This window comes from Hippoglossus hippoglossus, chromosome 7 (assembly GCF_009819705.1).
Source record: "Hippoglossus hippoglossus isolate fHipHip1 chromosome 7, fHipHip1.pri, whole genome shotgun sequence".
NCBI classification, from domain to species: domain Eukaryota; kingdom Metazoa; phylum Chordata; class Actinopteri; order Pleuronectiformes; family Pleuronectidae; genus Hippoglossus; species Hippoglossus hippoglossus.
In genome coordinates this window covers 23,082,001-23,107,955 of record NC_047157.1, presented here as the reverse complement: position 1 = coordinate 23,107,955, position 25,955 = coordinate 23,082,001, and the positions used below count along the sequence as shown (strand labels likewise).

Here is a 25,955-nt window from a genome sequence, read left to right as displayed (position 1 = left end):
ACACCGACACAGTTTTCATGATCACAGCATTTATTTTAGAAAAGCTTTCACTGCAAAATGGCAGACACTGAACACCACAATATTCAACAGACAAGTTTACCATTGGTTTTTTTTTTCTTCTCTACGCTACGAGCAGATCATAGAAAGACATCCACAAGTACAGTATGTTAAAGGTATAAGTACATGGGGGGGGACAGCCTCAATATCAAAACATGCATGAAAGCAAAATGAGAACTAACTTTTGCTTCTGGATCAGTTGCCCCAGACTTTTAATTGGCTTTTATTGTTAGTCCAGGTAACTTGTTGGATAATTATCCAGTGGCTTGAGACTAAAAGGCAAAGTTTGGAAATAACACACCAGACATGACAGGTAATGTTTAGGAACATACATATTGAGACATAACAATTTTCATTACCTCCACTAAGGAGGTTTTCATCAGCGTTAGATTTCCTGATTTCCATGAAATTTTGAAGCGGATCCTTATAAACGGGCAGATCCAGGATTATTTTCTCACTTTCTTAAACATGGCACAATTGGGTGTGAGCAGGGAATTTTGACCTGACAATTGTAGAAACAGGATTTGATCTTTATCTTTTTAAATAATATCAAATGTTTTCTGTGCTTTTTCAAGTTAAAAAAAAAGTCCTGTCAGTTACTATGTGCTTCAATCTTTATTCTCTTAGCTGCATTATTTCCGTCTGTATGTAACACTGGGAAACTTGTGCTATTTGGTGAAATCTGCCTGAAGGAAGGAATCCGCTCGGCCTCCGATTCCAAAACATTTGTACACAAACACGGCAGGAATGAAGAAAAATGTCTCGACTACATCAACTGGCACGATGTCGCTCTGAAAATGTGCTTCATCAAAAGTCCTGTGTGGACACTAAATTTACAGTTATCTGGCACAGAAGTGGCTTTTTCTCATCGTGGTTTTCACAGCTGCATGATTCCATCTGATCTGTCTCTCATAGAAACGTGTTAAGAGGCCTGAAAAGATAAAAACATTCTCAGTTCTGCACCACTTCTGTAACGGTCCAACAGCAGGTGGTGCCATCTCACAGAGCATCTCCTCTTTATGTAACGAGACACAACATGAATGACGATGTGCGTCTTTGTCTTGCTGCAGCTCTCTGGCTGGATTCCCTCTGAATATGTTGCTCATGTTCTGTCTCCACCTCTCGTCTCTTAAGTCTGTCCACACGCTTCTTATTTGATCCTGTGCATTGACCGTGACATTCAGATGAAGATAAAAAAAGAATCACATTCTTCACATGTGACAGGTAAACATGGGTAGAAAGCCGTTTGCTGACTGGTTCAGGTCCGTTCAACCAGACAAGTTCAATGTGATATTGTTAACGTGTGTGTCGTCTGTTAAGGAAGATGTGATACTGACTGTCTCAGTCATGTGCTTCTCTCTGATTTGAACATTTCAGATTTGGGCCGATGCTACGTTCAATGACTTGTGTTTCAGATTGATGCTGCATCCCTGCAGGCGGATGTTTGTGCCACAGAGATTCATCCTTTAGGCTCTGACCAAACCTTTTGGCACTTTCTCTTCTCTCTGACTCTCTGTCTCTGTCATGTTGAGTCTCACACTGTGGTGACAGATAACAGCGGGTTGTAGACCTTCTTCCCATCTTCAGACCTGCTCCCATGAGCCAGCAGCTCCTGTATCGTGATCCAGTTGTCCAGGATTCTGCGACTGCGCTTCTTCATGCTCCTGCGGTGGCAAAGCTCCAGGATAGAGTTGGCTTCCTGCTGGTGTGTCGCCCCCTGCTGACCGCCGCCGCTGCCCGGCTCCCTCTCGCGGTCCCTCAGACAGTCCAGACGGCTCTGCATCATAAACTCTCTGCGTCGCCGCTGCTCGCGGGCCTTCTGCAGCTGCTGCTTGCGCTCTTCTTTGCTCCAGTAGCGACCCATCTTCATTTCGCTCACGGCGTCGTCGTCCGTGGTCATGCCGCTGCGCTCCTCCCTGATCTTCATGGCGCGGGCCTTCAGGAGGCGATCCCTCACGGGCCTTTTGGCCACGTAGCGAGAGCCGTCGCTGCGGATCTTCACCTTCCACTCCATACGAGGGGAGGCAGGCATCAGAGAGGGGGACAAGGGTAACGGGACAGGACCTGGGGCCTGGGCCACACCTTTACATGTGCTACCCAAGCTCATGGGGCTGTCGTCACCCACAGTCTCCAAGCTTCCTTCTCTGAGAGTCTCCCTGAGACCACAGAGCTGCTCAGAGGTGGATGGAGACCTCAGCTGCATGCAGCTCAGGTAGCGTTGAGGCGGCTTCGTTTCAGTTTGTCGACGGGACAGGTAGGGGCTGTTCTCTGCACTGCGTCCACCAGCCCTCTCTGCTGTCCCGTTGGCTTTGGGGTTACGTCTCATCCCTCCATCTGAACCCCTCCTGGTTCCTCCATCTCGAGACAGGGACCTGACTTTAGCTCCAGGGCTGGATGTCTTAGTGTCCACTGCTCTTCTGTGAGTGTGAGCGTAGGGTTGGTTCAAGTTTGTTTGTGGTCCGTCCCTGGTCCCCCTCTCTCTCTGCCTAGTGGAAGTTGAACAAAGAGACTCTCCCCCCTCCAGGCTCTGTGTGGAGGGTGATGGGTACTGTTCATTGACCAGAGGGGTGCTTCTGCAACTTTCCCCTCCAGTGTTGTAGGCACTCGTACTGTCCTTATCGGAGCGCTCCCTCTCTGGAAGCTCGTTGATATCTGAGAGAGCGTGGTGACAGGACTCCTCTTGGACCAAAGCGCCACTAATGTCCAAGCGTCCAGCACCCGCTCCGTTCTTGTCCTCTAGAGGCCAAGCCTTCATACATCGCTCCCGCAGCTGCTGCATCTTCTGCGCCCTCAGGATGTTACGACACTTGAACTCCAAGTGGCGCAATTCCTCTTCCAAAAGAGCCATCTCATGCTGCGTCAGGCTCTCATTCCTATTCACGTCCAGTGGGACACTCCCGCCGTCTTGTTCCGGCCCCTGGCCTCCCAGCAGCAGCAGAGCGTCGCTGTTCTTCTCGTAGTAAAACTTGATTTCCAGCAGCTCTTTGTACCTCTCACACTCCTCCTCTGTCAGCCCGGGCATCATCATCCTCACAGGATCTGCCACGTAGGTCCTTTCCTGTCGCTCCACCTGCTCCAGCCCTCCACCGTTCACACAGTCCAGCCCCAAGAGGGAGTCAGTGCTGAACTGGAGGTCCTGGGAGTGCAGCAAGGGCGAAGTATCCCCTCTACCAGACAAAAACTTGCGCATGCTGCCAGGCGTATTGGTGGCGTTTGTATTGGGGGCACTGGTGTGGTCGTCTCCCAGGAGGTCGTGTTCTGACGACTCCTCATAGCGTGTGCTTTCGTCTGTACGGCCCACCCCGCTGTCCAGCTCCTGGCTGTTGCTCAGCACCGTCTGGAGCAAATCGGGTGAATCCCGGCTTAGGGAGCGACCGTGACCTCCTAGCACACCTCCACCTGCAACACCGCCTGCTCCAGCACCCAGGACGCAGGTGCCGGACCTCACTCTGTGGCTGCTGGGCAGGTGCACAGCGTTGTCCAGGGGCTCCAGGTCCAGCTCATCTGGGTCCAGCTGGTTGTCGTTCTGACAGGTGAAGAAGGCATCGCAGTGGAGACGTCAAAGTCAACGTGGAGGAGAAAAAAGACAAGAAACTCTGTGTTAGTGCTGAACATAAAATATCTTTACATCTTTAGACCAGCGTTTACTGATTTTGTGGCCACTTTTGGGTCAGAGGTCCGAGGGCCCCTGGGTCAAAGCCTCCGTTTGAGGTGACTGCGACAGTTCTCATTGGGAAGTCAAACGACTACAAAGAGACAAAACTACTACAGCGATGATTCTATGAATCTGTGGCTTGCTCTTTTAAAGGTGGCAAGAAAAACAAAACACTGACATTATTATTATTATCATAAGTTGACATAGCTTGCGATACTCTGGCGACCTGTCCAGGGTGTAATCCTCCTCAAAGGATAAGCCGTATAGATAATGGATGGATGGAAGTTGACATAGTTAAATTGTAAATTGATTCTTTATCATCCAATCTTGTGACATCATCCATTGTTCCTGTAAAACTACAGATTATAGCAGATTTAATGATGAGAGCAGCACATTTGAACACTGATAGTAAAGAGTAATATACTCTTCTGCCACTAGATGGAGTATTGAGACTGCGACAGCTTTTAGATCCCATTGAACGAATTATCAGTAACATGAAAAATCACTATTTGGATGTAACATGGGAAACTTTGACCATGTTCTATCTGATGGTGATGAAATTAGTTTCATATTTTTTGGGGTATTAGAGGATGAAATATCAATCCAGGATATCAGGAGTGATCCAATCTGGATATTTGTTGTTGTCTCTAATGTGTTTACTCTTCTACTCTGATTGGCATCAAACATAATGCAAATGCTTGCGCTCACATTAGCAAATCATCCACTTCTCGCAGTGCAGTTTATTTTGGCTAATTGGTTTGATTTGGCTGTGAATTGTGCGCCGACTGCAAAGATGAAGCATTGATTCTTCGTTCTCTTATTCTTCGACGAACCCCCTCACTTCCCTCCCCTTCTCCCCCAAGACAACAGATCAGGCTTTAATCTGGGCTTGTGCATTTCCCTCTGATGATTCTCCGTCCGCACTCTTGAATCTTAATGCAGGCACCGCGCAGTTGTAATGTAAATCTCGTCGGGCCTCTCACAGGTAGTGCTCCTCTCAGGACATATCTGAAGAAAAGGAGTGGTAACATGTGTTTGTGTTTGAGTGTGAGTGTGTGTGAGTGTGTGAGTGTGTGTGGGTGCACCTTTGACTTGAGACTGTTTTAATGAGGGCCTTTTAAATCTGCCCTCTAGCTCCATCTGTACGAATGCAGCCTGCATACAGATCTTTGTTTTCTCTCACAGACACAGCCTCCCTCCATCTGCAGCATGTTTTATTTTACTATGCAATGAAAACCCATTTCATTGGTCAGACATGTGTCAAGTTGTGTATTTACAAGTCGTTTTGGCAGGAGTGTGTGTGTGTGTGTGTCCGGTGTGTGTTAGAAGGTCCTCCTGTGCTGGAACGGCGACCTTGAGGGAAACAAAGCGGCGCCACATTAGCACAGTGAATACAAGCACTATTTGTCTTCGCCTGTTTATTCATGCTATCAGTGTTCTCATCGACAGCGTGCGGCGCGGGACGAAGCTGAGAACCACACTCTTCCTCGTTACCTCCACTGAGGAGCTTGTGTTTTCGTCCCTGTCCGTTTGTTGGTTGGTTGGATTGTTTCTAAGCAGGATTTCACTAAAAACAACACATGTGACCCTGTGTGGAGGCGGGGGGGGGGGGCGCGTAACCCAAGGAACAACCTACTCAATTTTGGTGCTGATCCTCAAAGAATAATTCATGGATCTTGATGAAATAATGGGCGTTTAGAATTTTTGTGCCGATTCAAACAGAAATATGGATCTAATGGAGCGAGGCTTGCCAGCTAGTTCAGGCAGTCAGCTCCATCTGTGCTGCTCTAATCGTGTGCCGTGCCTCGCTCTCCACAATCCTCCATCATGCGCACCCGGCCAATTTGGCGGTTTATTTGAGCTGCAAAGATTTCCCATCTCTCCACTTGGTTGTCGATGCCTCTGCTGCCCTGCGTCAGTATCGCTGCCCGTCGACTCAGCTCCTCCACCTCATATTTGCTCTATAACTTTGTATAGCTTCAGATATTTATCCTTAAATCTGTATTCACTTGTGTCTTTCAATCACCTTGTACTTAAAATATTTGTATTTTCAATATTTCCATTGGCACATACTTCTTTACAGTGACAGCTCTGTAGTAGTTCTGGTGACGAGACTTTCATCTCACTGCAGTGAACTTATTCTATCTGTCTATCTATCTATCTATCTATCTGTCTATCTATCTATCTATCTATCTATCTATCTATCTATCTATCTGTCTATCTATCTATCTATCTATCTATCTATCTATCTGTCTGTCTGTCTGTCTATCTATCTGTCTGTCTGTCTGTCTGTCTGTCTGTCTGTCTGTCTGTCTGTCTGTCTGTCTGTCTGTCTGTCTGTCTGTCTGTCTGTCTGTCTGTTTTGTTAATCACTTATTTAATCGTGTGAGTGTGTTGTTGTTGTTTTTCTGAGTTCCCAGGGAATAATTTCAGGATCTTGATGAAGATAATCAGACACGTTCAGGGAACTGATATCTATGAGTGTGTGAAATTTATCGCAGCCTGGTTGACAGTAAGTGGACCGTTGGGCCTCGGTGGAGGTTTGTGCTCCACTGAGAGAGATTCTATTGTTTCCAGTTTGTTTTCTTTCTCCTTTGTTCTTTCTGCGCTCGTGTCCCACAATCTCACGACTTGACATGGAGCTCCACCGTCGTACAGCCAATGCAGAATAATTGAAAAAGAGGAATGTTTATTTTTCCGGTCAGCGTTCAGACGGAGCTTCGCGGCGCTCTCTGTGGACTGAATATCCAATTTCCTCACCTCTATCTCGGGTCGAGCGAGGAGCAGGGAGACGTTGGTGCTGTCCTCTCTGGTGAGAATAGCCACCGCCTCCTCTCGGTCCTGGATGTCCACTCCATTTATCTGTTCGCAGGGAGAGAATAATAAAGTTCAGCTAATACCAGATAGTAAAAGACCCTTTTTCCACCATTCAATTAAATCGCTCATTTCAGGAAATTGTTTTTCTTTAGAATTGCTGTTAAGCTGAAAAAAGCTCAGCTTAACAGCATCGGTAATGATTTCTTTTCACTTATGAATGAATTCAGAATAAACGCTGCGCTATTAGTAATGTCCTGGAGTGAGGAAGCATTAGACGTGACTGTTGTAGTTTCAGTTTCATGCATAACCAGACAAAAATTTTAACATAAATAGGTGTAACCAGAGTTTTGTTGGTTTAAATGTTTTTGTGAAGAGTAAGACAACTGTACTAATGATAACAATGCTTTCATTGAGCATATAAAAGGTCTGTAATATCCAAAAAAGATACCTTCTATCATTTTATCATGTATATACAGTTGATTCTCAGTTATATGTGACATTAAAACCCTCAGATCCAAGCAATCGAACAAACATCTCTCACGGTAAATCCTGAATGTCCTAAATTTCAATGATGACAAGTTTACATTCAATCCCACCTGCTTTGATCTGTTGAATAACATCAAAGCCACTGCGAGGAATCTTTTCACTATTTGACTTAAAACTCAAATTTTATGCACACGTGAAAAATACTCTTCAGCACTTTACTGGGGTATCAGCCGAGCTCCCTCCATCACTGGGACAAAAAGGCAGGACCACGTTGCTCCTGTGTTCACCTCTCTACACCGGCTCCCTGTTCAATGTTGTATTGATTATAAAATTCCATTGCTCACTTTTAAGGCCCTTAAATGACCTTGCACCCAAATCCCTTTCAGGACCATTGACCTGGTACGAGCCCTCTCGACCGCTAAGATCTGCAAATTAGAGCCAGGCTGGTTACTCCAGGTGTCACCTTGTAACAAAGGGAGACGGAGCCTTTGTTATCAGAGTCTCCACATTATGAATTCACTCCCCACTGAACGTAGACAGACTCATTCTCTAGCTTCTTTTAAAACCCCTTCTCAAAAGCTTTTGAAAATGACTGACCTTGGCTCTGATAGATAGATGGATAGATTTCTATATTTCTATTTTATTGTTCTATTTATTATTATGTTGGCTCCTGTTGCACCTGTAGTATTCTGTCTCCCTTGCGGATGCGGCCGTCCATCGCAGCGATACTGTTCGGGTTCACCTGGAAATAACAAAAAAAGGGATTTGTGTAGGAGAATCAAAATATAACATAATATATTTTCACAGACTTTCATTTCAACACACTGCCTTCACCTCTCCTACGTATATCCCCAGGTCCTCCTCGTCATCGGTCCTGTAACACACCGTCAGCCCGAGTTTATCCTGCTGACGAAACTTACACAGCTCCACCTCCTGGTGCAGGTGGAGAGAAGGAGGAGAGGATGTCAGACAGAGAACAGTGGGGCAGCAGAGATTGAGTCACTGACGGGCTCTCACCTCATACTCCAGCTCGTCCTGCCTGTCCACTTCGTGCTGAGCGATATCGAAGTAGTCAGTGGGGTCATAGTACACGGGCTCGATGAAGCTGAGGACGAGAGGACACAAGGGTTGGGAAGCTAAAAATCCTGAATGGTATGGACGTCTAGAACCAGAACAGCAGATGAGCTCTGGTCTGACTCCGGCCTGTTACACTCACAGTTCATTGAGTAGATATGGCTCCAGTAGGGGTGGTAGCGGTGGCGATGGCGGAGGGTCGGGCGGGGGCGGAGCGCCACAGGGATGCTGGCTGCTCTTTCCCAGGGTCAACATATGCTGGAAGCTGATGTCTGTCTGGGTGCAGCTGTCCACACAGTCGGCCATGCCCATGGTCAGAGGCACTAACCCTCCAGGAGCTCCCGCCAGACCCGCCCGTCTGCGAGCCCCCCGCCTCAGTATGTTGGATAGCACAGGGTCCCGCATGTCCAGGGTGGGGTCCCCGGAGAGGCGGGACAGCTCCTTCCCATTCACCTGGGAAAAAAATATATAGTCAAGGGGAGCAGGAGGAGGAGAGGAAGAGGAAAGGAAGAAGAGGAAGAGGGATTTAAAATGAAGGGGAAAGATGCTGTAAAATGAACGGCTACAAAACTACAAAATACACAAGAGGAGGAACAGAAAGGTGCAGAAGAAGAAGTTTTTCTCAGACAGACGAGGAGGAGGGAAAACTACAGCTACACACCTAAAATAAAGAGCATCAGTCAGCAGAGAACTACAAGAATCAGTTCATCAGACGTGTGAGTTCATTTAAAGACTGATGTGTTTTCTACTGAGACACAGAAACCTTGAAAAATAAGGGGGGTTTATAGAAAAGGGGTTTTGACGCCACATCACATCGAGCAGCAGAGAACTGTGAAGACCTTTAATCGACCGTCAGCGTCGAGCGAGCACAGCGTGTTGTGACCCCTCTGTGGAGAGAGAGCAGGAAAACAGTGGAGTCAGAAATGAATTCAAACTGTGAGCGCTGTGAACTTTTCTCCGTAAAGGAAAAGGAACCTGAGAGGAAAGAGGAAAAGCACTTATTCAAGTTAATATAGTCACAGAGATAAAAAATAAATAGTATTTCCCTTTGTAGGTTAGTTTTTAAGCGCTCGTGTCTCCCTGAGAGCTTCCCCAACAAAACACTCTTATCTTTCTTTTGTTTGAATTAGAAATGGTGCCTTTTTTCTGCAAATACATTTAAATAGCAAAACGTATTTATATTCCAGATAACCTACTTTGACAGAGCTTCACTGGGAATGATTGTAATGTCATTTGTGCTGGGATTTCACACTTTCAGACATTTTGATGGTGTGAAATAAAACAAGTTGAGACATGAACAGTAGATATTAAATTTGTGTCTCTCCCTCCCACTCCCTCCGGACCCCGACAGTTAATTTAAAAGGTTCTGAAATATGCAGTGGGACTGTAAAGGTGCATGACAAAAGATTTCACATCGCTGTCGGTTTAAAGAACGAGAGTATAAAAAAATGAGGGATTATTGAAAACGAATCTGATGGAGAAATCTAAATAATGTCTGTCGTTTGACCTCCAGGCGACTGAAGCTGAAACACTCCTGGACTTTGAGAGTAAAGATTAATTCAGTGGCCTCATTAAAGCTGTTTTTTAATTTGTCGGATAATTTCAGCTCCAGTTTATGCTTCTCATGTAGGCTATTACCAAACATTAATAATGTTTTTAAAAACCCTTAAACACCCTAAAAAAAAAGAAGGAAATTAAATTTTTTTATCATGCAGCAGACTGAATATTTTCCCTCCCGATGATTAGACGAGTCTTTGGGGAATCTGACGCTACCCTTAGAAAAACAAGTGTGCTTAACATGGTTGGATAATTATCCTTCAGAAAACACTATTTATCTCCGTGACCTGAATCTGTGCTGATGTTAATAAATGAGAAGCACAAACTGGGGCTTGGTTGGTTTAACTACAGACCCGGTGGCCTCCGCTGTACTTTGTGTTTATCAGATAATGTTAGTACACGACAGAGTGTTAAGAGATATCAAGAATCAAGTTTTAATATTGCACGAATAAAATCGAAGGTAATAAAGTTGGAATTCTCACATAAGGAAATTGTAATATTATGAGATTAAGGCCATAATTTTAGATTACTTGTCACTTTATAGCAGGAACATGATCAGATTGGCCTGTCATCTGCATCTTGTTAAATTAATCTTTAGTTTAAGCTTCACAAATAAGAAAGTACTCATCAGCAACACATTATTATAAGACTTGGAGGACGTTGGTTCTTTAGTGGAGGAGGAAATGTCTGGATGTGGTCGACTGCGATATCGTTGGTTTCGTAGTTTCTTCAGAATCAGGGCGACTGGTTCAAGATTCAGATCCAGAGGGAGAGAAACTTCCACTTACTGTTTATTTCCTCAAACATATTATGACTTGTTTTAAGTACTATGACTAATGAAATGGAAGTGAGCAGTATAGACTCCATGCTATTAAATCATTGTCACTAAATTTATAGCTGGTTACAGTTAAATACCCTTTTAATACAATGTAAAACTAGTTATACTCAATATACCAGCCAAAGATCTCAAATGGATATTATATTATAGCTATTTATTATTATATCTATATAAATTTCAAATACTCCCCAGCGGTAAAATACAATAATTCAGGGTAAAATAACATTAATTATTAAAATGTATACAGGCTGAACCCTGCCAGAGGCAGAAAACAGGGAAACTGATTAAATTAAAACGATTCATTAATTAAACATTGAGCTTTGTATCTACTGTAGATAGCAGGAGTCAAAATGTATGATCCACAGTAGGTCTGCTACTGAAACTCCATGAAACAGTCAAGTCATGGACGCTGTCATATCCTGTATATGAACATTATACACAGGATATGACAGCGTCCATCCTCAGACCCTGAAATCAGATAAGGAAAAACCTAAAGAAGAAACTATCATGGGAAACATATGGAACAAGGAGCCAGAGAGGAGGATTGGACAATTTGAACAATCTCCTGTGTGGAACATCTGCATTACATGATCAAATATTTAAGACTTTTGTAAATGACATTTAAGGCTTTTAATAAAAACCTGTAGAAACACCGCACTCACATAATAAACCTCGATCTGGTGTGATTTCATTCCCCGAGAGACTGAGAGCAACATGGTTTTTATAAGAGCTACCGAGCCAGACGCTCTTTGTGGAGTCTCATTCATGTCGCTGACCTTGGCTGTCTCCACATCTTTCTCGTTCTCCGCCCTCCTTCATTCTCCCGCTCCCTCTCTCTTCGCTGGTCCCCTTCCAGTAATTGCATGTCAAATCAATGTTCCCCTGTGCAGCCAGGGACAGAAACACGTTTATCTCCTATTTTCTTTTTTCTTCGTATTTGGTTCTCTCACCACAACCTCTCCTCTACAGTCCATCTTTCCTCAGTTTGTGTTTCCATGCTCGCATTCCTTCCTGTTCTCTTACCCTCCGTCTGCCCGTGTTCACTCCTTCTTTCTATCTCTCTCTCTCTCTCCCGTTTGCTTCACACTCTGTCGTTCTCTGGCCGTGCTGCCTCAGCAGTTCTGTCGGCCCTGTCCCTTCCCCGGAGATGAAAACTCGCAATACTCTATTTCCATCTATTTCAGGCGGTCCATCTCCTGGTGTGAGCTTGTCTCTCCTCACACTCTAATGTCCCTCCATAAATCTATCTGTCTCTCTTAATGAGCTCCTTCTCCTGGGGAGGAATCAGGTGCTTCCTCTCTGCTCGGCCTGTGAGCGGAGAAGGAATTAACACTTTGTGTAGTTTGCATGTTCGATGGGAGGGAAACACCTCGACATTCCTCGGCAAAGAGCATTTAGATATATCAGCGCTTTGTGCTCGTGACCACACGGCCGAGCTCTGCAGGATCAGAGACAGGCTCATAGGAAAGTGCTCCACGAGGTCATGAGTGACAGGTATGAATACTGAGAGGGTGATGGGGGGGGGCTTCTCATTCATTATCAATGAGAGGTGCTTTGAAGATGACTTCATGCAGGGTAATGGTTGTTGTTGTGCATTGGACAGCTCTCCGGCTCGGACTTGATGGAGAATGGATTCCACTCCTACACGTGCTGTTCTCTATTATCTCCGGGTTAGTAGGTCATTCTACACAGGTGCTTTTTATGAGCTACACAAGCTACGCCACTGGTCCCCAGACACCCCCCCCCACCCCCCACCCTCGTTCCACGTGTTTGGGTTGAAAATTACAGGTGAAATCTTGAAGAAATGGTGAAGCCTTCAAATTCGCAGCAGGGGTATGGGCGGTGGCGGCTGTAGGAGCTGAGGGTGGGGTGGGGGTGGGGTGTGTGGGGGGGAGAGGTGGTATAGAGATGAAAGAGATGCAAAAAAAAAAAAAAGTTCAAAGTGTAGAGAGAGAGAGAAACCAAAGGAGGAGAGACACCGGAGGAGTGGGGAGGATGGGAGGTGAGGAGGGGGGTGGGGGGGTGGGGGGGTGGGGGGGTGGGGGGTGGGGGGTGGGGGTAATGATGCAGGAGAAATGCTGAAAACGAGCTTTCAAGGAATCGCTGTGTGACTGCAAATAGGGAACGAGCCTGACTCTGGGTTCAGCACTTGTATGTAAACACACACAATGGAATGTGGAATTAAGACGTTGATGCATAATTAGCTTTTATCTGAAAAGCCGCCAAGGAGCAAATTACCTCTCCGCACAGCAGAGAGAAGAGGGAAGTCAGGGAAGGTGACGTCTCACTCGGCATTCATCGCTTCCTCATTATCCCACATAAACAACCACAGTCTTAATCTGGAGTCTTATTCTTCTCCCCGTCATGAGTTTTTTCTCAAGCTTCACGTTTCACACGGAAGATCCTCCACGACTGATACCTGCACCCCCCCCACTCCAACACATTGAATTCCACTTGTCCGGTAATTGATTCCTCTCATCTCCTTTGCTTTGAAGGCCGGAGCAGTCACATCCTCAGAAAAATCAATTATTCTGGAGACGGGGGTTGAACCCACTCAGATTATAACCCCCCGTTGTCTGATACCACCGGTCTCATTTGAATACACAGGCAGGGAGAGGTCGGCCAATTATGAACTGATCACAGTGGGAAGATATTGATTTTAAAAGGCGGCGCGGACGCTGATGGTGATGATGTTAACAAGTCTCAGTGGGAGTATGGAGACTATCAAAATGCAAGGTTTGCCAATAAATTCATCATTCATGTGGTGAGGATGGAAACTCGAGCAAGGTGGAGAAAAGAGCGTGTGGAAGATTTTTAAAAACGTGTCCTAGACTCTATGACCTCACAACAACGCCCTTCACCCTCTTTACTCGGCCGCTCCTGTGATTTTAAATGATTGATGAGAGAAACTCTCCATCAGCATCCTTTTTGTGTCGTCTACATGTCGGTGACGAGCCGGAGACGTCTGAAGGATCAGGAACCCGAACATGCTTACACCCAGATTGTGTGTGACGAATGAGCAGCTGCACAAGGCACAAAACCACACAATGCTTCTCTAGTCTGATGTTACTTCACAACACACGCTCATCAGAAAGATTTCTCTCACCTTCCCGAACAGAGCTGCATTCTGCTTTCATGCACCACATGTTTGGAAAGAGCTTCAAGGCGTCATAAACTGATCATTATCATCGTATTAAAATCAGTTTTCATAGAACAATGTTTTTACCATGTGGCTTTTATTTGTGGCTATAATTCATACGATACATGTTTCTATGCAGGTTCTTTGTTTTAAATCGGTTTGTTGTGTTTTAGTTTGTTTGTGTGTGTTATTTGTCCCGGTTTGTATTTATATTTGAAACTTGACAAGGAATCCCTAACAAGAAATACTGTAACTCAGTGGAACCTTTTGTTTAAAATTTGAAATCCTCCATCTTACGTAAAGGCTCCACTAATTTTAGGTAAGACAGAAGAGATGAAGTTACATTATTCCTGCTAATTTCTTATGTGATATAATAATAAAACTATATAGAGAGTTCTCGATTAGACGTAGAGGTAAAATCCTACTTAAATAAAGTACAGGAGTATTATCAACCAAATGCACGTCACATTGAGAAATTTCAAGTCACTTTTCTGCTTTAACATTCATCATTAAGGATGAATAACAAAATAAATAGAATAATTTTAAAAATATTCTCCTGGGAAGCAACTACATAACATAAGAGAAGTATAGAATAAACAAAATAATAATAATAGGAACAGATGACAGTATAATGTAGTCATATATTTCTGAAACACATAATAAAAACTGGTTACATACACTGTAAGTTCAGTGTATGTAACCAGTTTTTCCTACTATTTTGTCCACCTCCTGTGTGTGTTCCATTCAAACACACACAGGAGGTGGACAAAATAGTACACACACACACACACACACACACACACACACACACACACACACACACACACACACACACACACACACACGCACGTCCTGCTAATATCTCCTGATCATTGGTTTGTATCGATCGTCATCTTTCTTCCGTCCGTCAATATATTTCTTTAGTGTCACTGTGAGTAAAAGCACATTAGGTTTGTTTAATGACGCCGGTTGCCATGGAAACAGCCTCCTGCTTTACAGTGACGGGGGTAGAGGAAAAAGAAGGGAGCGGCTGAAGGGCTCGGGGGGGCAGGGGTTTACTGCATGAGTGTGTGTGTGTGTGTGTATGTGTGTAGGTCAGGTGTACTCTGCTGAATGTATGTAGAACGCTTGGCTCAGAGTAACGTGCACAGCGGCTCCACAGCCGAGCGAGTGATTCATCCTGCAAACAACAATATGTGATTTTAAATGGTGCCTATAGGAGGCTGATCAGAAACATACCAATGGGTGTGTTCCAGCGTGCAGCGTGTCTGAGGCAGAGGCCCGATGTATAATGCATGAGTTTTATTCCTTTGGCAAGAGAAGCAAGTGTTTCGATATAGTTCAATTTAACAGCCGGGTTTCTTCCAGCCCTGATGCAGCTTAAAGCTCTAAACGCTGCTTTTATTGTTTAGAGCCAGACACAGTTAGTGCCTTTTAATTTGAAGGTGTAAATTCTACATGTTAGTTAAGGTAAACGCCTCGAAAGGGAAAATACAGAACCTGGGAAGCAGCTGAAATGTAGCAGGAGATGTGATTATGTCCTTGTTTATTTATTTTTTTAATGATTGACCACCTCCATCTCCTGCTTGGCGTGATGTTTGGATTAATGGACCATCTGCACAGCAAGAATCGCTATGTTTCTAATCATTATCACGTAATAGCTGAGATTTCATTTTGGGGACCAAACAGCATGCTACCTCTCGGCTGCTTTTCATATTTGGACCTTTTGTTTATACATTTTTTAAGCCTCTTAACATCTCGTTCTCCTTAAATGAGAGTATATCCTCGAGTTGACATCTCACAGCCAAGAGCTCTGGCTCCGCTTCGCTGCTCCATCTGCGTTTGTTCCCTCTGCCTCCTCTGCCAGCAGCGTCGTTCCAGGCTCGTCTGACCACAGTGTAATGCAGACTTGCTGCTCCACCACAGAACAGCTTAACAATCGAATCACACCACACATCTCCCTCCTTCCCACCACACCTGTCTGGGAAGCCATGTTCGGGATGCTCAGTCTGACAGAGCTGCGAGTGTCTCCGGGATACAGCCGACCTCACATCGCCACGACAGCGGAATCATTTGATTTCCACTTTGAAAGACGTTGACCTGCATGCGGTCGGTGTCGTTACAGCCGCCCCTCGTTAGATAAGGTCACCGAATATGGAATTACGGCCCTGCTCTGGTTGCATGATCACACCCCGGAGTGCACACATCAACCAAATCCCTCCTCCCTTTCTTGTGCTCCACCTCGGGGGTTTGAGAAGTCATTCAAACCTTTCTATTTACTCCTGCTCCGTGAAGCGCTCAAATCAATTACCTCTGATATCGGAGGGCAAACAACAGAAAGAAGGAGCGGAAGAAAGAAAAGCAGCTTGACTTTCCCCTCCCTCTTTCATTTGGACTCTCGGCTCGATTCATTACCGAGCCTCTACACAGGCTCAGTCTCTCTCCATGTTCTCTCTTGGCATCGCCTCTGGCACCAGATGAGGCCCCCCCCCCCCCCCCCCGGGTTAACTGGCCCAGACCGCAACATGCAACAGAGACCCAGCTGTGGCTCCTGGTGCCACAGATCCTTAAAGTGTTGCACAGTTTACCCACTAGTGCTGAGCATTCCTCATGCTTAGTAAGCACGGGCCTTTTCTTCTCGGTCACCGCCTGTATCATGAAGTCACAGAGCACAAGCTTCCTTAGGCACTGCGCAGCCAGATGAGCTTACTCACGTACAGTCTGTGGTCCCAGTTGGCAGGTGGTACTGAGGCTGTAACCGTGGCAACCCCTCTCTCTCTCCCATAACACTTTAGCCCAGCTATAACAACCCATCCATCCTGCTGCCTCCGAGGCTCTGCACCACTCCACTCTCTGCACGCCGGCATATCATCTCCATTTTATCTAATCTAGCTCGGCTCTCTTCACTCTGATAATGGTAATCACAGCAAAGTGTCATTATGATAATTATCTGTATTATCCTCCTTAAATAACTTGTTCAATACAGAAATTAATAAGCTTGTTAAAGCAGGACAAGGGCTGGTATTTTGGGAAAAGGAACAAAGATCTGACACAAAAGGTAGATTTGTTTGCGGGGGTGAGATGCGTCACATGATCTGGGGCTTATATCAATAAGCTTATATTAAACCCAACAGTCATTAATAACAATAAATAATAACTATTATTGTTATTATTTCATGTTATTACCAGGTTTCTAATTACCCTATCATAATGTTAAAACTTTAATTACATTTTTCATTTTAACTAAATTACCTTATGAAGATGATTATGATTATGATTGTATTTCCATCAATACAAATAACTGTGTTTGATTGATGCAAAAATGTACTAGGGATTAAAAACTGGTTAATAGATGTTTGTGAATGTTTTGGGGTTAAATGAGTTTGTCAACATCAAGAGGTTGTGTTGCAAAAATAATCACTCGATTATTTTGATGTTTTGGATTCTATTCATCCAGCAGCGTCACTGGGCCACAGCCAGAGAGAATAACAAAGAATAGTTTTCGGGAGGAGACACAAAGGGATGCTTTTGCTTGAAGACTTGAAGACAGAAAAGAAAAAACATCTGAGACACAGAGAGAGGAAAAGAAGAGCGGAGACTGAGTTCTCACCTGGAACATGACCCTGTACTGCTCCTCAGGCTTTTGAACCACACACATGTTGCACCCCATCGTGACTTTTGACCGCGCCGGTCCACAACCTGCTCCCGATGACCAGCTCTCACACCAGGACTCTCTCTACCGGGGTCTTTGTCTGTGGAGTGGAGAGTGAGAGCCCCACCCTCATTCGCAAAGGGTTGTGGAGTGTTACACTTCTTCTCCTCAGAGTAACACGCAGCTCATCCCTGCCGGCGGTGGATTCACAGTTTAATTGGCTGCGTCACTCTTCCTCCTTCTCTCGGTCACAATTCAAGGGTTATAATCCAGAGTCGATTCAGAGGTGGAGATACTTGTGGAGCTGCGAGTCCGTTTGTTTCTCTCTCCATTGTGGGGGAAAAAACTTTTAAGTTCATCTTTTTGTAGATCATCCAGTTTCACTTCAGCCTTATCTTTGAACCGTTTCATAAAAAGATGATCTGTGAACTGGAGCTAGAGAAATTAATGCACAGTCTGGTGACTTGTCAAAAGTGGTTAGACATTAACCCTGGGCTACCCGACCTGGTTTTGCTCTTTAACGTTGAAAACTGCAGGATAGAGCAGGTTCTCCCAGCAGAACTCTAGCTGAACTCCTTCATGTTGCTTTGTCTTTTTCTCACTCACAGCACTAAACCTGCAAACAGCTCACGTTCAGCAATGCTCTTTGAACAAGTTCTCTGCAAAACAATGCAGCGATCAAAGAACTTGCCTCAGTCCTGTTTCTAGTCCTGCTTTCCTCACTCCCACGCAGAGCTTCCCACCTACTACACTCTGCTGTCCAGGATTGCTGAAGGATTTGTGGTGCGTGTGTGTGTGTTTGTGTGTGTGTGTGCTCTGATAACCTCTCCTCCTGTTAGGACCCTCCTCCCTCCGTATCAATGCATTGTTAAAAAGTATTTCCTAATACGACTCTCCACGTGGAGAGGTGGGACATAGGGTTTAGGGTTAGCAGGATCTTTAAGCCCTAGCTGTGCCGCTAAGATAAGCCGTGTGCCAGGGATGCAATTCCAAACTACGTGCACACCTGCACATGCATCACAAACAGGCTGCAACACATGTCTCTTTCAACAACAAGCGTCACTACAAACACAACCTGCCAAATTTCCTGTAGCCGTCAGCGGAGCTGCCATAAGCGGAGGAGAAGTACATTTTTCAAACAGCCTCTCTGAACAATGAGAGACGTGTAAACAGAACGCGCTCCAAGCAGGAGTGGTTTGTATTTATCTGATCTGTGGTTTGAAATAATGACAAGTATTAGACCATTGATTCTCTGAGCAAGCGCCCACTCAGCACTGGGGCTGACGACTCCAGGGTGAGAGCGAATGATGGATTATAATTAAATTACTGACCTCCTAACCAGAGATCAGACACGACTCTGTCCTGACTAGATACAGGAATCAATATCAATGGATCAATTGGATTTGGTGCTCGCCGGGTTATTGGAGAAATCAAGACTGTTAATCACAAGAACCATGAATGTTTGCTTTTTAAATAACCACTAATTTGATTTTGATTCGATGAGGCTCCACACATTCTCTTAATGTTTTAGTTTTCCTCCTGATGTTATAAACACAACCTTTCCACTGGTATTCAACTCCCATTGGCTCTATGACTGCTTTCCTCCAAGATAACCTGAATTAGACTGGAAACAGAATCTCAGTATAACTTTCTACCATCTCCTGGTCTCTGTCCTTGACCTCTGCGTCTCATCATGCTGGATGAAAAAGCCTTTATCTTTAATCCTGCAGCGGGCAACCGGCAGCACGGCCGCAGCTTGACAGTCTTGTCTGAACGCTCCGTGGCCCCGTGCGGTGCCAGCGACAAGGTGTTAAAGACGCTAATCCTCATTCAAGGCTCGACTACACCTGTATCCTTTCTAGAGGCGGTGTAATCCCGAACTCTAACTGGCTTCTAACCTTCAACCAGGCACAAACACACATCCCGACTCATGCCACCTCAATGAGAAGCATGGTAGCTGAGTTAGAGATAACCCGATAGTCCAAGCAGCCGCTAATCGAGCCACAAAGAGGTGTCAGACACTCTCAGCAGGCGGGCAACTTTCATCCCCTCTCTCCATCTCCATCTCCTGTTCATCTCCTGTACCTCTGTCTACTATAACGCCCATAGGATAGGACATGCTTCCAGAATAAAATACAAGGTGGGAAATTACAAATACTTCCTTAAAAAAAACACTTTCTTCTATTAAAGCACAGCATAAAAAAAGGATGTTCTCCTATGGCACAAATTCAGGTGTAAAAGTTAGTCCATCTTTAGGGGGAAAAGAGAATTCAGCAGTGAGTAAGTCCATTTTAATCCTCCTTTTGTCCTCTGGTCATTCAGTTTGAAATATCCACAGGAGGGTATTTGTGCTCAAGAAAAGGTATAAAAAGCCTGGCGAGTATTCCAGGTGGCTGCAGTGCTGAGCAGAGTGCACCGCCTGTCTCAGGTCAGTGATAAATCACCATCAGCACCCTCACAAGATGAGAGGAACCACTGACGGCTGATTGGAGGATACTTCTTGGCTTCTCCCCTTGGGCGCGACGGTAAACGCACTCCCCCACTCTGCAGCGGGGAGGCGGGGGGGGGAGACGCACAAAAAAAGGCGGTTGTTCCCCAGCAGTGAAGGAGCCCTGCTGATGTGTGTACGCTGCACTACTACCACAGCTCCTCTGGATTTTACACTGTATAATCTCTCTCTCTCTCTTTCTCTGTGTCATCCCCACCCTCTTTCTCTCCATTTCCAGGGCTGGGCTGCTGCTCTCCTCTCTAGTCACCCCATAATTTGTACCCACACCTCATTTGCTACCCTCCCTCTCCCTCCCTCCTTACTCTCTCCTCCTCCTCCTCCCCCCCCCCCCCCCCCCCCCCCCCGCCCCCCCCGCCTCCCTCTGCTTGTCTGCAGGCAAGAAAGCACTGGAAAGCCTGTGCATACTATTTGAGCAGGACAGGGCGAGATAACCAGCAAAGCCACATAAAAGTGAATGGAATATCAAGGTTTTCATGCATTTCACTATCACACAGACACACAAGCAGGGAATCGGCTCCTTCACCTCATGGTGTGTGGTCAATCCTGTGTGACCTGGAGTTGCTGTGAGAGGGTTTACAAGGAGGAAGGAAGGACAGCACTTCTTTTTCATATCAGTAAAAAAAAAAAAGCAGTGTTCCAAAGCAGGTGGAGAGCTCCTGAGCGGCCGTGCATTCAGATGAGATTCTGCATTGCCACAAAGGAGGGCGAAAAGAGGAAAAACAAGCGAATAACAGGTGTGACAGGACCAATTGGAAGATATGGAGGAGAGCCAAGAAAGGAGAAATGCAAATGACTGTGTGGGAGAGCAGCGGAGACGCAGAGACGGGAACAACAGTTCTGTGCAGTAATCAAAATGACCTGCTGAGGGTGGGGGGGAGGCATATGGAGACATTTCATTTTAAGTATCAGCCCAGTCTGGGTGGTATTTGTGAGTAAAAATCCCCCCCCCCCCCCGCCGTGCAACTCCACACTCACAGTCACTCACAGCACCATTCACTTGCTAATTTTCAATTTTGAAAAGATTTCACTGGCACATTAACTGCAGCTCCACTGCCAAGAAACTCAGGGCGGGAGAGGTGAGAGAGTCCGGGGGGCACAAAAGAATTAGAGTCGCCGATATCCACACACTGAGAATCCTTTATTTTTCATTTCCAGAATGTAACCACGCTCCGGTTTGACCTTTCTGTGGGGGGTGCTGTAATTTTCTACTTGTCAGTTTCCTATTTTTCCATCTTCGTGTGCTTGAACTCTCTCTCTCTGCTGCTGCATCAGAGTCGTTTATCAGCTGCCGTGAAATGAAGAACAACCTCTGTAGACATCACAACACACACACACACACACACACACACACACACACACACACACACACACACACATACACACACACACACACACACACACACACACACACACACACACACACACACACACACACACACACACACACACACACACACAGACGCTCATTTCGCTGTAAGCCCGTCTGAAACAGGATTTCATGGTGACAGTTTCTGGTTCAACAGGCTTACACATATTTCAGAATGCTGCAGAGCCACTAATTCTGGATGCACCGCACAAACATTAAGACTTACGCCAACACGTGCGCGCAGAGACACATCTTGTTGTTATGACTCGTGCATAACTCAGCCTCAATCTGTCTGCTTTCATTTTTTTCATCTCAACACAAAAGGTCAGTGTTCTGTAGAAAACTGGAGATGATCACTTCAAGTCAGACGTGTCCTCCTACTACAGCTCATGTCACAATCTTTTTCCAGCTTAAATACAACCTCCTGTCATTTGATATTAGCCACAACAGGTTTGTGCCCCCCCCCCCCCCCCCCCCCCCCCCCCCCCACCTTTGCAAAGGGCAGGTAGCCTGAGGTATGTGGCCCCTACATTTCCTCTACCTCTGGGTTTGTCTGCTGGAGATGACAAACTGATCTCTGCAGAAGTCGTGGACACAAATACGGATCAAAAGCTGAGAGACTTTCACATCTCACTGTTCCTGTAATATTCCACAAGGTCGTGTTCAAAATGCACGAGAGGGAACAAATTTTGTCTTGCATAAATGTTAATGGGAAATATTATGCATACATGAGGACAAGTAAAAGGAGTTCGCAAGAGCGGCGTTTGACAGAGATTCAGCAGAGAGAAGTTTTTTTTTGTTGAGGGAAATAAAAACAGAGAGGGAGAAGTGACGGAGCAGAAGAGAGGGATGAACGGGATGGAAGGGATAGAACTGTGTAAGAAGAAAAGAAAAAGGAGAAGCAGCCTCTGTGTTTCCAATGAGGCCTTTCTTTTCTTTAGAGGACTGAAGGCAGCAGAGCAATGGAGTACTGGTAGAATTTTAAGTGTTCTCATTATTTATTTACTGCTCCGAGGAGAAGAAGACTGCCAGTGAAGAATACAATTCAGCAAGAACCATATTTTGAGTCTTTTTTTTTTGGCACATTGGTGTGTTTGCATGTATGTGCACATGGGCCCGAGACATCACTGCCATATCATAGTGAGGGCCGGTGACTGACAGTTAATGGAAAAGGACTCCTCACAGCGGCTTCATTCACATTCTGGAGAAGTCGCCGTGAGTGAAAGCCATTTCACAGCGGAAACGATGAGGGCCAGTTGCCTCAAAGCGACACAGAGACGGCGTATGATGGGGACTTGGACTGCGGAGAGAGGGTTAGATGAGAGAATGAAAGAAACGAGGGAAGCCAGCATGTTGACGGAGAGCAAGGGGAAGTGGTAACTGTGTCTAATCGTACTTGAGTGGAGGAAACTTCGGTTTGGCAGGAGTACAGACTTGTTAATTAACTGGATGAGGAAAATAGACTCAAGACAGGAATCAACCCTGATGTACATCACAGGAATTTATGAGTGTAGACACCATGATGCTGCTGCTGCTGCTGCTGCTGCTGCTGCTGCTGCTGCTAACTGATCTATTCCTGCAAACACAGCTATCAATGTGAACTTAACTCACATTGTGCTGCACTCTCATCTGTCCAAGGGTTCTGATACTGCCGATTACACCATTTTGGTATAGTTTTCTTTCTGAAACTTTAAACGTGACCTGCAGGAATTGAGCTGCGGCAAAGTAAAGAGCTCCTGCAGGACTCAGTCCATTGAACCCTGACACTGCACCACAATCAAGTATTGGCCGGAGAATCAGGAGACCAGAAGCCACGCCCAGTTACATACACACTGACAGGCTCAGCATCGGATACTAAACAACGCAGACCAAGCACAGAAAACTTACTCCTAACAAATTAATAATATCCAGTGAATGTACAACAATAGCCTTGATTTACCTCAAACACAGGCTTTTCTCTAGAGGTTTGTTCAAGGATCCAACTCAGACCTCATGAGGAAATAATAGAAACATCATCATAAATAGTGGGGAAGAACGTTGGATTGTAGATTTTGCAAAAGACCCTCACATTTAACACCGCACTCGAACACTAAAAAAATCGAATTGGATTCTTTTGAAGATTAAGAAGCTTCCTCCAGTCAAATACCTTTAAAAGCCATTTACCACAGTGCCATTAGATTCATTAAAGTCACACAGCCATTATTCTAGCTATATAACATATTAGTTATAAGGCCACACTAAGGAGGAATGTTTTCAGGTATAATGAGATTCTAATGTTTTCATCAATACCGGGTTTATTTAACTGTAATAAAGTGCAACCACTCAGTGGAGATTTTGAGTCAGAGCATCATTTTTTAAACAGAGCTGCACACCATGTACATAACAATGACTTTTTTAATGAAAGTCGAGAGAAAGGACACAGAGACACGCAGACGCACTTGAGTGTTGCTGAAGAATTGAATTATCAGTCTATCACATGAGGCTGACTGGCATGTGGGGACGTGTAAGTCCTCTTGCACAAATTAATGGATTTTCATGGTCGTCGGGCAGATGGGGCAGGGATGGGAGGGGGTGTTATTCCCTAACGCCGACCCATCACTGTTCTCAAATCCTCACTTATCACAACTCCGTGCCCTCTATTCCCGGTTCTCACTGTGTTTTGCTATCGTGTCACAACAGACTTAGCAGAGAGCAGGGACGTGGGCAGAGGGGAGACGAGAGGGAGGTGAGGGGTAAAAGGGGGATTGGCTTTGGAACAGCCTCATCTCACCTGTGCAGCAGGGATGAGTGTGAGCACAGATTTCGGTGGATAGAGCTGAGCTTCTTTTGGCCGTCTTTGTAAAGAATAAAACATAAGTGATGAACAAAAGGGAGAAAATGAGCGAAAGTTTAGAAACGGAGGCAAAGACGAGAGGGTGAAGAGAGCATGGGAGAAAAGTTTGGCGGAGGAGGAGATTCAGCAGATGGTGAAACAAAGGGATTTGAGTGAGGAGATCACAAAAGAGGAGCAGTGGGCGTTGATTTGAGTTTTCCAAAGGGAAAGGTGATTACCATGGTACCGTAGGGGAGGAGGAAGGCTTAGTGAGAGTGGCCTAATTAATTTGAGAGCTAACACAGGGATACCAATATGGAGTCCTCGTCTCCAGTGTCTGGGCGACTGCTCTCTCCAGCCTCGGCCTGTAGACACACAGCATTACACATGAATCCACACCTAACAGCATGGGCTGGAACTTGGTGTCGCATTAGCACAACAGGGAGGTGGACGGCGCTGCATCAGCAGTCACGTAGGCTGCTGAATTAAAAGAAGGCCCAGTGAGCGATAATTCAATTTCCCGAATTAATATACTATCTCAGATTTTAAAGAATTTAAACCTGCCGGCTGTGTGACGATTTCACTTGTTAGATTCCAGCCTGTTTTCTCCTCGGGCAGTTTCATTATCATAATGCATTCTTCTTAGTGTCTCCTCCAATCAATGAAGACCGAATATCCTTCAACCAGAAATGTATTTAATAATCAATATCAGCATCTTCCCCCCCCCCCCAAGGGGCCACATGTGCATGGACACGCATGTGCACACCTTGATGCATTATGAAGAGAAAACGTACAAAATCCCATTAATTCCACTCCACTCCTCCTTCTCCCCCTTAGTGATCTCACTTAATGTGATCCCCAGTGACTGTCCGCTCCGTCTAAACGCCTGTTTTTATAGCCACGAGGTTCCATATTATGCTGCTCCATAGCTCAGTGCTCTGGCCGACGGCTGAGCTATCATTCTCCCAACACAAAAACAATTAAAATTCCCTTCAAATGACTCTTTCGGATGCAAGCGCTGCAGTACGAGGTTGAAATATGAATATTGTCTAACAAAGCATTGCTCTGATGATGTTTTTTTTCAAATTGCGCCTCGACTCCTTCACTCGAGGCAAATAATCAACCAAACTTATCCCACCCAGGTGTTTTAAGACAAGCTGTGACTCTCCACCTCCCACACACTCCCACTGATTTGCCCCAGGCTCAGCCAAATCAATACATCATTACCCACTCTCTCCACTTCTTCTCCATCCAGAAAAACCTTCCCTCCCTCCCACTCCACTCTCTCTCTCTCTGCTCTCCCCTCAAATTCCACACTATTTCATGCTGTTTTTCCCTTCACCTCCACTCTCATCTCCATCGCCTCGGCCTCCACCTCCCCAGCCTCTGCCTCTTGCTGAACCCGGCTCTGATGCTGGGGGTAAAATTGTGAAAAGAGGGGCACGAGGGATGAGACGGGCGGAGGTTAAAGGTGTAACGGAAGAATCTGAGCCGCATCAGGTAGAGATGGAGGTGGTGGTGGAGGGCAGGCGTTGCAGAAACATGAAGGTGGTGGTGGGGCGAGTGGAGCAAAGCAGGGAGGAGACGGGGAGCGTGAGGGGGGAGGGGAGCCTGGCTGGCTGTGCGGGTGAAATGAATGTGTAATTGCCTTGTAGTGGCTCAACCCTTCACCAGACAATTGAGCGATGGCAGGAGCGACAGCCGCTGGAAGTGGTTTGAGTCTGGGGGCTTCTGTGTTGATGGGTAAGCAGAGAGGGCTGTCAATATCAGTGTACGGGTGCCAACACCACCAGGTAACAACAGGCCCATCCCTCACTGCAGGGCGGCAGACGTGGTAAATGATGAGCATGCATGTGTCAGGACTGCTAAAGACAGATGTGGCACTGTAATCGCAAGAATAAATACTTTAAGCCTTCGTAAAAATGAGGATTTTTCTCTTTTTAAGACCTGGCCTGCAGATATCTCTCATTTGTGACATGTGGAGAGGCTCTGG

General features: G+C 45.6%; 1 protein-coding gene across 1 annotated transcript; it reads right to left on the bottom strand.

The window, feature by feature from the left end:
* Positions 1–12: 12 nt before the first annotated feature.
* LOC117764495 (PDZ domain-containing protein 4-like) lies at positions 13–20,009 on the bottom strand. Its single transcript, XM_034590332.1, has 7 exons — positions 17,234–20,009; positions 8,232–8,542; positions 8,033–8,120; positions 7,850–7,948; positions 7,695–7,757; positions 6,473–6,574; positions 13–3,583 (listed from the first exon to the last, which is right to left on the bottom strand). The coding sequence occupies exons 1-7, from the start codon at positions 17,291–17,293 to the stop codon at positions 1,592–1,594; spliced, it is 2,715 nt and encodes a 904-aa protein (XP_034446223.1). The 5' UTR covers positions 17,294–20,009; the 3' UTR covers positions 13–1,591.
* Positions 20,010–25,955: the final 5,946 nt, after the last annotated feature.